This window comes from Zootoca vivipara, chromosome 5, assembly GCF_963506605.1.
Source record: "Zootoca vivipara chromosome 5, rZooViv1.1, whole genome shotgun sequence".
Taxonomy (NCBI): Eukaryota; Metazoa; Chordata; class Lepidosauria; order Squamata; family Lacertidae; genus Zootoca; species Zootoca vivipara.
This window is the reverse complement of record NC_083280.1, coordinates 78709519-78723590: the sequence shown is the minus strand read 5'-3', so window position 1 is coordinate 78723590 and position 14072 is coordinate 78709519. Positions and strand designations below refer to the sequence as shown.

Below are 14072 nucleotides of genomic sequence, written 5' to 3'. Positions count from 1 at the left end.
GGCGCTTCCAGTTTTGTAGAGCCCTTTGGGTCTTGCAAGCAGTCTGTAGATCAGCCATCAGAGTCTGTAGGCAGAGGTATCTCATCAGGGGAGCGGAGACTGGCCCTAGTGCTTGTGAAACCACACAGAATGGACCACCTCCACCGTTATCACTGTAGTTCCTGGAGAAGTCAGCATTCAATTTTAATATCCAAAATCCACAATGCATTTTCAAGGTGATCTGATGATTCTTTACCAGTAAAATACTATTTAATGTATTTATTTAAAAAATGACTATTATTACTGCATCCTTTTTATAAATAAAATAATTCTATTTATATAAATATGATCATTATCATATTTACTGTTATTTTCATACATATTTTTATAAATATTTTTATAAAATAATTATATTTATATAAATATCATTGTTATCATATTTGACTATAAATATGATAATGATCATATTTATGATAATGATCATATTTATATAAATAGAACTATTTTATTTATAAAAAGGATGCAGTAATGAAAGTCCTTTTTGCAAGTATTGGTGTTTTAAATATGTGCCTTTGCAGATTCATGGGCCTGATTTGATTCATAGGTGATTGCTTTTGTCATTTTATAATTTACTATTTAATACACCAGGCCATTGTTTTTTAGAACAGGCAATAGACTTCTAAACGTCAGTGATTTATAAGCCTAGCATTGATTGCATGCATTGTGCAATTGCTTTATAAGTTGTTTTATGCTACAGATACTGTAAAAGAGACAGATTAGTCATCTGGGGTTTTTCACTTGATCCCTTCTTCTCAGCAGAGAGATATAGCATGATAACAGTAAATACATAATGATAAACTCTTGCTCATGCAATTTCTTTCTTTCTTTCTTTTAGATTAGTCTAGAAAATGCAAGTGCCTGTGTAAAAGCCACCACCAAATTGATTCTACCTAAAGCAATATTCAGGGCAAATTCAAAGTCCCGCTCAAGCAAAATGTCAATATGAGTTTTGAGGGAAGGTTAAAGAATTCCAATAAGACTTGACAATGTTTATCATGGAAGGCATTATATCTCCTTAAGGCATGAGAAGGGAACTTCTTTTCTGTGAAAGGTCATTGACCCGCAGAAAAAGTCAATTGGGAAATTATGAAGAATATCAATTATCACTAAAGCTAACTTACAACAAGTTTTATAAATGTTTGAGGCTCCCAGCAGAAGTAGAGCCATTTTGCACATTACAGAGCGGCAAATCTAGACTTGCCGTCTAGCATGTGCCCTGCTGGAAGCCCCAGCCAATTTTGGTTTTCAGGTGAATGTACGTGTGAGATACATACATTTACCACATTCACAAGTGGCATATTTAGGTGCACACTTAAAACATCATTTAGAGCTATTCAAACAGAAGAGTCTAACCACAAGTCATATTGGGTGAGATCCATACAAGACCCATTGACTTCATTTGAACAGTGGGGAAAAGAGCAGTTAAAGCAAGTTAACTACCAAGAGGAATTAGTTGATGGACACCCTAAAAATATAAACTATCAGCATAATTTTCCTCTGGATTGTGTCTGCTAGCCACAGTCCACCACAGAGGTTGCAATATTAAGTTTTCCCGCTGTCTGTGGGTCTCAACTGTCCATTCTTTACACTTACGTTTCTACTAGGAAGGGTCTTTGGCTTCTTAAAATCCCTTGTTCCGTCTGTAATTAATTAGTTTCCAAAAATTCTCCTCTGCAAATTTTCATGTTCTCCTGATTAATCAAAGATTTGCTAAATATTCACCAAGCATTTTATAACTATATACCCTATAGCTGATGTCCATATTTGAGAGCTGATACTTTGCACCATGTGATGGTTGGCATGTGATGAGCTATAGCATGTTAGCATATTTGATAGCTGACCTACAATAAGATTCTGTACGTGGCATTATTTGCATGCAATACAATATTTACTTTGCATTTGACTGCATTTTTAAAGTATGCTGTTGTATTTAAAATGTAATGGTATTTGAACGTTGATGTAGTTTTATACTTTATTCCTATCAAAATGATCAATATTCCCCAAAGCTTAATTTTTTAATTTCATCGTAAAACCTAATATTGAACCTAGGAATTGGAAACCTTCACATTCAGAAACTCTGAATGCATCTGAACATTTATTCCCTCCCCCCCCCACTACAAAGTAAATATTCTTCTGTTGAGAATATATATATGTAACAGATACAGCACTCCAAAGGCATCACAGCTTGTGAGCTTTTGCTCAATGTCCCATGCAAGTGCAAAGACAGAGCAAATTAAGATGTGGGCATATGAACTGGTCCTAGAGGAAGCACATAATGCGTGCTTTATTCTCCCTCTTTTCTTCTTCTTGGAAACTGTGGCAAAGAAGAGGGGCTTGCCTCTCTCCCAGAGATAAAAGCGCTTCAGCATAGGTCCCTGTCTACCCCATGAAAAGCACCCTGGGATCCATTGCATTGGTTGTGATTCTGTTTCACACAGCTGTAATCGCCTTACCTGCCAACAGAAGCTAGATGCTGATGGTTCTAATGCCTTCCTGGGGATCTTCCCAGCCAGATTAAGACTTCTGCTTCTCGCGAAGCATCCTAGTTAAGTATGTTGCAGCATCTGCAGGTGCACAGATCTTGCACAAGCCCTCGCCTCACGTTTTGAGACAGATGTTGCACGCAATAAATTACCTTTTGATTTCTATCTCACATCCTGATTGCCTAAATAGTGTTACCTCCTGTTGAAGCTCTCCAGGCTGGAGGAAACAAAATCTGCTTCTGAAAGTGCTTGTCCACAATGTGATGGATAATCAGCTTTGTTTAGTAACATACAGAAAAAGAAGTGTTTGTTCCCGGAGTTGTTGTAAATGCAGTGTGTGTGTTTTGTGCTTCATAAACATGTTTGTCTCCACGGGGAGACAAGCATGTGCAATGGGAGGAAAATGTGAGCATGGCTTTGTTTTTTAACCAGTTTCTTCATCTAGACATGGTGTCCACATTGAACCAATACTTTGACCATCTGACTGATGACAACCTAGGTTGTCATCAGTCTTGGTAAATTGATTGGTTCTCACAAATGAAGAAGGCAGAGGAAAGTAGATGTTGACCGAGTCCAGGGAGTGATGAATGCTTCGTAGTTTAACAGGGGTAGTACCCTCTACCTTGAAGGACAGTGATGTGTTTCCTCCTTAAGAGGACCTCACTTGACCCTGAAGCCTTAACTAGTATAGAATTAGTATGTGAACAGAATGTGGCATCAGGAAGTTGACCTTGTTTTCTCACCCATTTCTGGAGCATCAGTGGTGATCCAAATCACATGGATTCATAATTGTTCTTCCCAGGTAGTTGCCAGATGGCAGACATGTCCTTTTGATCTGGGCTTCATCTTAGACTTGTCAACATGTCTGCTTCAGAGGTCCTTCTACAGGATCTAGAGCTGGGTATATCAATCAATCAATCACCTTTATTGGCATTACAGTGTAAAACGTTTCAAGTAACTGAAATAATTAAAAAGACAAGGGTGAAGCTATCAAGGGTTATAAGGTCCCACTATGGTCATGTGCATTTGGATATTCTGCTATGCCCTGTCTATTTTCCAAAAAGATAGTTCATTGGGAACCCTTTTGGGTAAAATTGTGGCTAAAAAGGAAGCTACTAAAGCGTAATATATTTGTCCCAATCTGCCAGTAGAAACCTTATTTGGCTTCTTCTTGGAGTTGTGGGCCAGAGGTCGAACATTTTGCTCAGCATCACTTGGTGATGTCTGCCGTGTAAAGGGCAATCTAAGAGAATATGGTCCATTGAATCAGGTACTTCTTAATTGTTGTTGTTGTTGTTTAGTCGTTTAGTCGTGTCCGACTCTTCGTGACCCCATGGACCATAGCACGCCAGGCACTCCTGTCTTGCACTGCCTCCCGTAGTTTGGTCAAACTCATGTTCGTAGCTTCGAGAACACTGTCCAACCATCTTGTCCTCTGTCGTCCCCTTCTCCTAGTGCCCTCAATCTTTCCCAACATCAGGGTCTTTTCCAAGGATTCTTCTCTTCTCATGAGGTGGCCAAAGTATTGGAGCCTCAGCTTCACGATCTGTCCTTCCAGGGAGCACTCAGGGCTGATTTCCTTAAGAATTGATAGGTTTGATCTTCTAGCAGTCCATGGGACTCTCAAGAGTCTCCTCCAGCACCATAATTCAAAAGCATCAATTCTTCGGCGATCAGCCTTCTTAATTGCAGACACACAAATGGGTTTGAAATGGAATGTGTGAGAATCTGCCTTTGGTCACTGCAGAGAGGAAAGCATTTAGTCTTGCAAGCATAAAGGATCTTTGATGGAAAGGAAGTAGTGGATCCTTTAGATATTTGGCACTGGTTCTGTAGGATGTTGCGATACCTAAGCCCTCCGGAGAACAAGATCTCAGAGTATGAGGTAACAAGCACTGATTGATTAATTGGAATATGTGGTTTTCACCACATACCTCGAGGAAGAGCTGGATATATCTCACCGTTTGGAGTATGCCTGCTCCAAGTTACAGCTTTGTTCAATGGAAAAGTTGTGGTGTAGCTCAGAGTCTGTCTGGGACAAGAGCTAATTGATAGTAACAATTGTGTAAATGCAGTTGAAAGGGGCTGCTCCTTACACTGTTTTGGCGGTGATTCAGGGGTGTGGCTTTTGAACGCTCTCCCGCTGTAGGCATTAGCAGGAGAAAGTACTTCATACCATTATGGACATATTTATTTATTTATTTATACATACCCCACCCATCTGGATGGGTTTCCCCAGCCACTCTGGGCGGCTTCCAACAGAAATATTAAAATACAATAATTTATTAAACATTAAAAGCTTCCCTAAACAGGGCTGCCTTCAGGTGTCCTGTAAAAGTCGGGTCATCTCTCTGCTGTAGCTCCTTGAATCAGAGGCATCATTGTGGGGATCCATTGCCATGTCTGAATTACCCACAGAGTTATTTGAACTCTGGAGCCCCCAGAAGTGGGGCTCGCCACAGTGGATGAATCAGCCAAGCATACAATACATTCTCACAAGAACAAACGCAAAAACGCTTTCAACATTTGTAGCACCAATCTCTTTATTCTATTTCTCCAGGTGTAGGAGCAGAAAACTAAGTGCAGAACGTAAAGCTAGAATTGTGACTCACTAATTCTGTAGAATTGTGAGCTGGCATTTATAAAGAACAGGATTAAAATGCTGCACTCCATGAATTAGTAATATTGCATTTCATCTTTCATGGGGTTTACATGGTGAAAGGTCTGATGGTTTCAATTGTGTCCTTGTTCCCAGAAGTCTATCTTCATGCTGCAGCCCAGGTCAACGAACCGGGATGCTCCACAGGAATGCCTTTCGGAGGACTCCTCCCTTACCTCGGGGCAGGTTCAATGGGATCACAGGACCAGCATACCAACAACTAGAAGAGTCAAGGATCACAGATCAGGAGACAATACCTTGTCAAAGGTAGGAAACAACGGGAGCCAGCCAATGTCTCCATTAGCTTCAGACAAAAGCAATACACAAAAAAGTAGACAAAGATGAAAAAATGTGTCTAAAAAAATTCAATGAACACCAAAGCTTATGGGTAGCTTTCAGCAATACCCTTCCCTTTGGGCCAAGGTTAACCCAAAATGCCATCCCCTCCTGCCAGACTTGTGATAGTGAGTGAACTGACCCTGGCCATCTCTTTGTCTGCCTCCTGTACAGTGGTGCCTCGCTTAACGAATGCCCTGTAAGACGAATTTCTCGCTAGATTAATGGATTTTGCAATTGGAGGTTGCCTCGTAAGACAACGAGGTTTTCTATGGCTGCCGCTTCTTCTTGCGAAGCGTGGCCATAGAAAAATGAACCTCCGACTGCAAAGTCTGCCGTGTAGCGAGAAATTGCCGGGGCTTTTTGCCGCCTGCCTTCCCCTTGGCTTGGGGAAGGCAGGTGGCAAAATGCGCCCACACCGGCGCACTTTGGCTCCGGGGACGGAGCCAAAGTACGCAGTGCGGGGGCTGCGAAGGCAAGCAGCTGTGTGCCAGGCAGCGGGGGGAAGCAGCCCCCGCACCGCCACACTTCGGCTCCATCCCCACGGAGCCGAAGCACGGCGGTGCAGGGGCTTTTCGCTTTCACACTGTGCCGCTTTGACTCCAGGGGACAGAGCCGAAGCGCGGCAGTGCAAAAGCCCCTGCACAGCTGCGGGCTTTTTTGCCGCCTGCCTTCCCCTTAGCTTGGGGAAGGCAGGCAGCAAAAAGCCCCCGCACCGCCGTAGTTTGGCTATGTCGGGCAGGGGGAGGGAGAAGCGAAGGACCGATCCGATCCTCGCTTCTCCCTCCGCCCGACTGAGCCAAATGCCTCAAGCCTGACACAGCGGGGGATCGTAGGGGGCTTCTCAAGCCCCCTAGGATCACCGCTGTGTGACAGGCGGGATGGGGGGAAGCGCAGGATCTTTCCTGCGTGACACAGCGGGGGATCGTAGGGGGCTTGAGAAGCCCCCTACGATCCCCCCCCGCTGTGTCAGGTGGGATGGGGGGATCTTTCCTGCGCTTCCCCCCCATCCCGCCTGTCACACAGCGGGGACGGTAGGGGGCTGCTTGGGGAAGGCAGGCAGGCGGCAACAGCCGGGGGAAGCTCTGGGGCTGTTGCCATCTCCCTGCCTGCTTCCCCAAGCTGAAGCACCCGGGGGACGGAGCCGAATTGCGGTGCGGGGGCTTTTGCCATTTGCCTTCTCCGAGCTAAGGGGGAGGCAAACGGCGAAAAGCCCCCGCCACGCCGCAATTCGGCTCCGGGACTGGCTTGGCGGTGGCAGGAAGAAGGGGAGGAATTCCTTCTCTTCTTCCCGCTGCCACCAAGCCAGTCCCTGAGCCGAAGTATGGCACGGCGGGGTTTTTCGCCGTTTGCCTCCCCCTTAGCTCGGAGAAGGCAAATGGCAAAAGCCCCCCACCCACACCGTGATTCGGCTCCATCCCCTGGGCGCTTCGGTTCGGGGAAGCAGGCAGGGAGATGGCAACAGCCCGGGAAGCTGCGGGCTGTTACCGTCTCCCTGCCTGCTTCTCTGAGCCATAGCGCATCGGGGGACAGAGCTGAAGATCGACGGGCGCTGTTTGCCGGGGTTGACAAGCTCTGGCAAGCAGCGCCCGCCGATCTTCATGTAGTGGGGAAGGCAGGCAGGCAAGGGAGCAAGTGCCTGCCTTCCCCGCCGCCAGTCCCCCGGAGCCCATAGGAACACATTGATTAAGTTTCAATGCATTCCTATGGGAAACCGGGACTCGCTGGACGAAAAATTCGTTACATGAATTGACCCGTGGAACGAATTAATTTCGTCTAGCGAGGCACCACTGTACCACCATTAGCTTGGAGGCCTCCATTCAGGAATTTGAACAGGCTTTGCTAGCAACGTGTTCACCTTTTTTAGGGTGTGAAGTATTTCTTGAGGTGAGGCCCTTATCAGCCTTGCACCAAGGGCAAGCAAAGTGCTCATGTCATATTTGTGTCACCCATTTATACTCATGCCCAGTGCTAGAGGTGCCAGAATGCACCTCCCTGAGAAGAACCACCCCAGAGCCCAAAGAGGATGTCTTTGGGCTGGGGGGGGATCTCCTCACAAGCCAGAGGCAGCTGTATTTGGGGGGCTGCCTCAACCGCTGCTCAACCACCTTTGCGCAGGTGGACAGTCTGCCTCTTTTTCCCCGGAGGAAGGCAGCCTGCCCCCCCCCCATGCAAAGGTGGTGGCAACTGAGGCAGCCCTATGAATGCAGCTGTCTCAGCTGCCTTCTGACAGGCAGGCTGCCTCTATCTCTTGGGAGGAAGAGGCAGCCGCGTGAGCGGAGCCTTCAGGCTCTTGTTTGCTGGGGGCTGCCTCAACCACCTTTGCACAGGAGAAAGAGGCGGCACAGGCAGGAGGCATCCTTAAACTGCTCCGCTGAGGGGCATGTGACTGCCCACACCTCAGTGGAGCAGTTTAACAAAGCTACTAGAGCTGGGCGATGTTGTGTTTTCAACATTGCAGTTTGGCAATCAACCACAATGTTGAAAGAAGCTGCATTGGCACGGGGTGAAACTGCCTCAGCTGTCACACCAGGAGCTGAGGCACTTTCACCCCAGTGGGCTGAGGCTAATGCAGCTACCTTGTCCACCACTCCCTGAAGATGGACCAGGTGACAGTAGCCAAGCGCAGGGAGCCTGTCACGTTCTGTGCAAGACACCGCCCACCTTTCTGGGCTTCAGTCAGAAGCCTGGATGCAGCCCCCCTCCTGCATGTAGGCAGCCAGGCAGTAGCCAAGCAAGGCTGCATCTGTGTGGTGCCTGCGCTGTGCTGCTGGGGGTGCCTTTAAATTTCTCTATTGAGGGCCAAGCAGCTGTGATCCCGCTCCTACTCGTGAGCAATCAGGAACGCAATCACAGCTGGGGAGGGGGAGCACTTCAACAGAGGCCCCACCTCACCGCTGGCAGTTCAGGGCTCCATAGAACTGCCTGGCTGAGGGCAAGGGTAGCAGGACGCTCCTCAGCCAAGCAGTTTAAAGAAGTGGAGGGAGGAACAAGCTATATTGGCACCTCACCCATGCAATTCATTTCTCCCTCTGCATTGTATGAGGGCAGTGTGTCATGCTGGTTTCACTCAGCGGTATATCACTGGGTGGAGGCACTGGAGGCAGATCAGAAGCGGTGGTGGTTTCACCAGTGACATACCATTGAGTGAAACCACCACTGACCTCTGCCCTCCTGTTGCAGATGGAGAAGCGAGCTGCACAGCAGCTTGTTCCTCCCTCCACTTCAACAAGCCCCCTGGCTGAGCAAGCGGGACATGGGGCAAGAAGGCTCAAAGAAGCACAGCCACCCTCCATCTGAGCCTTCCCTTCTCAAGGCAGCGGCAGATGCTGCCTCAGCTCCCACTGCTGCCTTGGGACGGGGTGGGGGGAGATGGGAACAGGCTGTCTCTTCCTCCCTGTGATGGAGAGGAAGCCTTCTCGCTCCCCCCCCCCCCCTGCCCATGCCATGCCAGCAAATGAGGCAGGCATACAAACGGAGTGTTAGGACGCCTGCCTCATCCGCCACTGCTTTGACATGAGCTCCTTTCCAACATTGTGATATACTTCCATATTGCTGTGTTTAGCTGATGGTATATTACAATGTTGGAAAACAGTTATCACCCAGCCCTACTCCTCATAAGCCAGAGGTGCAATGGGGCTTCTGGGGGCCAGCTCAGAGGTGCTTCATGCAGTTCCAGTGAGTTTCTGCTGAAAAGAAGCCCTGATCCACAGGGATAAACAATCCCCTGAGTTCAGATTGATGCACATCAGTTCACAACAGGTTCCCCCACTCCAAAGTCCCGCTCCAAACAATATGATCCCACTGGCACAAAATCCACTAGAGCTATGAAGACTGCAGAGGGGAAAGGGTGATTGATGTTTGGCAAAACATTTAGCTATTAATTATGCTCAAACAAAGCTATTATGTTTTGACATAAACCATGTTACAACTGGATGCTAAATGCCACTCAGTTGATCAGACAGACTGATTCAAATAGCTGGGTGTTAATTTTTTCGCCAACAGAAATGGGAAAGCAAGAGTGGACTGTATTAAACTTAAGACTGTACATAGAGGCCAGGAATAAAGTAGTGAAACACCAAATGATAAATTGAATTAAACCAATATATTTAACATAACCGTCCTGACTATGCAGGAATCTCCATTTAGACATGACTATTGGGCAAACTTACATTGTCATGATAGGAGGAATTTCATTGCATTGGCCCACAGAATGACAAACTTTCACCAGCTTCTAAAACTTACCAACAATCTTCCCTGGCAGAGAGTTCCATGGGGAGGTTGCTCTTATCGAAAATGTCTGATCCTCATTTGACCACTTGCCAGATTTCATATGACTTGAGGATATGGAACAGGAAAGAAGTTTGTCTTCAGGCACCCTGGTCCCTGAAAATTAATTTTTCACAGAATTAAATCTGAAGCAAATTTGGAGGCAGAGCAGCTGAGAAAAGGTGAAGGAGTTTCAGTAAGTCTAGTGCAATTGCTCAGGGAATCGTGCAATTTCTCACACATCCCTATCCCCCAATACATTTTTGTGAAATGAATTTATCTCTCCTGCTGTATCGGTGTGCCTTTTGGAAAAGCTAACAAGTCTCGTACCTTTCCTCTCCTCCTCTAGGTTATCTACTGGTTTAAAAACACCACAGAATACTTCAATAAATATGCAACTGCCTTCAAGAGAGACAAGCTCTTATTTTAATAGTGTGGCTCCAAAGGATATGGTTGGCTATCCATCTCCACGGGCCAGTTCTGTCCCCATCATCCCTTCTGTGGGCTTAGACGAAGCCTGCATGCAGACACAAAACGTTTCAGACATGACAGGCATCAAATGGTGCAAAAACTCCTATTCCACTGAACTTGTTAATGTGAGTGCCCCAGCCAGCAGTTGTCTTATTGCAGAACAACAAGAAGTCAAAATATTGTTAGAAACTGTCCAGGAGCAGATCCAAATCCTGACTGACACAAGGAGGTCGGAGGACTTTGCGCTGTCAAATGCCGACACCAAGAACAGTACAAGTGAAAACACAGCATTTCTGCCCATGAGTCCTGTGGTGAAATCGGAACAAGAGGCACAGTTTGTCTTAAAAAGTGAAATGAAAAGAGACTCAGCATCGGTCAAGTGACTTTGACCTGGGGTGGGGGTGGGATAGGGGGGTGGGGTGGGATGTACGGATCTGTGCATTTGAAGCTTTGCTAAACAGGAAAGAGAGGAAATTAAATACAAATTATTTATATGCATTAATTTAAGAGCATCTACTTAGAAGAAACCAAATAGTCTATCGCCCTCATAACAGTGTTTTTTAACAAAATATTTTTTTAAGGGAAAGAGAAGTTCCAGGAGGGAAAACACTAAATCAGAAGTTTTGATTTATTTATTTTTTCTTCCTTTCTTCCAGTTTTCTCCCACTCCTTATTCTGTTGTTTCCTCCGGGCTTACAAACACAGTTTCACAATTTTACAGATGTCCTGTTTGAAGGTTTAGTCTGGCACAACACCTTAGATTATGAATTTCAGAAGAGTGCTACATGAGAACATTTGTTGGGCATTTTACCAGCACATCTTCCATTGAAATGAATGGGAGCAAGAGCACAGTTACTGTTCTTATTTTGCTTCCATTGATTTCAATGGGGCTCACTTGGGTGACACTGGCATTGTGCCCAGTGCCAATGCTCCCCCATGCCTCCTAGCCACAATCCCTTTTCAGTAGTCTGGCTCCCACAGCCTCCAGAATTTAGACAACTGTTTAACACAAGAGTTTTGTCACTGATCCAGATTTGTAAAACAAATCCGAATGAGCCGTACCAAAATGTCACTGAAAATGAAATCCAATGTCAGTTTGGCAATTCGTTCCACAAGCGAAACAAACAAAGAATTCTGAATGAAGCTATAGCAGCTTTCCCAGGACTGCAGAAGGTAAGGGAGAAGGGGATTTGGAAATTTAGGTCCTCCTCCAGTGATGCTTTGCAGGAATCCAAAATGGTTTTGGTAAGTCTAAGGGGAGTTAAAGCGTATCCCTAATGCAAATATATTACTCTCCTGCAAAAACTAGAATGTGTGATGTCAAGACTTAAATTCTAGCATTTCAGCAAGTGTGGATACGTTTATATATTTCATTTTTTAATACCAGGAGGTTTGATCCAAATGAGCACTACTCTAGTAGGTAAATCTAAGTATGTTTCCTTCTCACTTCAGCATTTGCTATCAACGACTTTTATTTGGAAACAATTTCCTCCAAACTAGAAAAAAAATCTACTTGAGAGGAAGGTTACTCGTGGCAGATATGCAGCCTGTGTGTATATTACCTATTTCATTTTATTTTCGAACAACACAACAAAAGCCCACACCTTAAGCCACATTACGTTTGCCATGGAATTTCGAGTATTGTCAGAATGTTATTCTTGGAAGTCATTTGTGAACTCCAGAGGGACTGCTCAAGTATGTGCATACGTGTGCATTTTAATTTTATTAACTCCTTGTCCAGGGGCCTGGAGGATCTTGTGCGTTTCTGTATTCAGCATATATATATATATGCGGTTGTCACTTTAATTTACTTCCGTTTCTAATATTCCCATTCACTTTCAACCAGATCCATAACCAAGTGAAGCATCTTCACTGGACATGATCCAAAGTTCCTTTGGGCCCCTCGGAGAGGAAATGCTCAGTTTGTGTATGTTAATTTCCCATTGTCCGTGTGTAGAGCAGCATTGGATGATAAAAACAGAAAATTCAGCTCTCTGGCACTTCCTGCTTCTCCGTATCATCCTTAGCAAAAGCTGCACATCTCATTGAATGGGACGTGTGCCAGTTTTCCTTCAAGGGTTACACGGAAATGGGAAGGATAAGTCTTGTTCTCCCTGCAAATTGTAAAGGCCAGCGCTGTCCTTAGGTTTTCAACCTTAAAACCTGGATCACACAATCCTAAGTGTAGGGAGACCCAGGCCCTGAACAGGAATGGACACATTAGCAGCAATCTGTCCTCAGATGCTTCTTCTACACATTGTGCAATCCACTGAGCCAAAGTGGTTTTAGACAAATATTCATTGATGCTAATGGAGATCTGGGTGAGCACAAAATCAGGTCCTTAAAAAAAAAGATAAACTTGCCAGTTGGGGTTTTTCCTAAGAACTTGAAATTTCTTTTGTATTGTTTTTATTTAACCACAAACCACAATATGGCATCAGAATAAAGAACTTGTGTTCAGTAACAACTTATGTATTAGTACTTTTTCATTTTTTAAACAAGAATATCATCTGCTTAAACTGTTTGTACAAATTACTCTCTATAGTAAAGTAAAGAAAACAAAAATAGACTAAACAGCCTTCCCTCTTTAATGGTAATGATCATATTTTCTAAAATATATGCACACTCTGTAGATGGAATACATTAATACTTTGATCCACAGCCAGAATATTGTTATAAAAAATTGCATTACCTTGATTCCCAATTTTTCTCAAGAGCCCGGTTTCCAAAATAGCACAGTAGATATGTTCCTGTGATAATGAGAAAAAAAGCAATATTTTACTCCCCATCAAATGAACTGGATAAAGAGGCTGTAAAAATGCCATTTGTTTTACTTGCCATTCACAAATCCCTGACACCATTCAAAATCTGTAGACACACAAATCCTTTTTTTGTTTTGTTTTTCCCTAATGTTGATGGAATTGTCTTGTTTACATAACTTTCTATGGCTCTAATCTTTGCTGTGTGTTTTCACTAAAGCGGTATTTCGGTGCAAACTCTGACTGATCTGATCCAGAATGCTACCAACAATTATACTTTTCAACCAATGTCAGAAGTTCTCATAAGATTCGATAAAAGGGGTTGGGTTTGGGGTGCTACCCAAAATCATAGGAAAGGACAATGAACATAGAGTTGGCTGTTTTGCTGGAGGGGGAAGCCAACAAAGAACCTTCTCTTCTAACCACTCTTTAAAATCTACTGGAAACACACTGCATGATTTCTGCTGGAGAAAAAAACCAAACAAATCTGATTTTGGCAATGCCTTTCTTAAAACATTCTATCATTTTGCCAACCTCAAAAGGAGGAAGAGCAGAGCAGCAATGTATTAATGGTCAGTTGATGTGGGTTCTTGGTTTCTTTTTTTAATTGGCATGAGAGATGAAGATCTGAAATGGTGGGAAATCTTCCATTTGTGTTAGCAATGCTCTCTGTATCCAGCAAAGGATGTGTGACTGTTACATGTTTACTGTTCTATTCAGTTTTCAGCATGTTTGAATAGAGAGACATTAATATTAACCATCTGAAAGACTAGTGTACTTATTTGTTAAGAATACAGCTTCATCTCACAAATTCGATGCAGGGGAGGTGTGTCAAGACATGCAGGCATGGGTAATTCTTAATCTGAATTAACAGTTTGTACTATGAACGCCCGCCCCACCCCCCCGCACTCACTTCAGTCTAACATTTTAATTCCTTACGCAGACTGTACAAATAGTATAGCAAGTTGCTGCATGTACAAACATACACACATGTACACAAATTCAGGAGGTACGAGGAAAAATTCTGCTCTGCTTTAACCATCATGTGAAACAGGT

At 44.5% G+C, this 14072-nt stretch overlaps 1 protein-coding gene across 2 annotated transcripts in view; it reads left to right on the top strand.

Annotated features, from left to right (window-relative positions):
* The window catches only part of NRG3 (neuregulin 3), a 565161-nt gene extending 554521 nt beyond the window's left edge, over window positions 1-10640 (top strand). For both annotated transcript variants that reach the window (XM_035138508.2, XM_035138509.2), the window contains exons 8-9: window positions 5278-5448; window positions 10136-10640. In XM_035138508.2, coding sequence (XP_034994399.2) covers window positions 5278-5448; window positions 10136-10640 — 676 coding nt within the window. The remainder of the gene's footprint in view (window positions 1-5277; window positions 5449-10135) is intronic.
* The last annotated feature ends 3432 nt before the right edge of the window (window positions 10641-14072 follow it).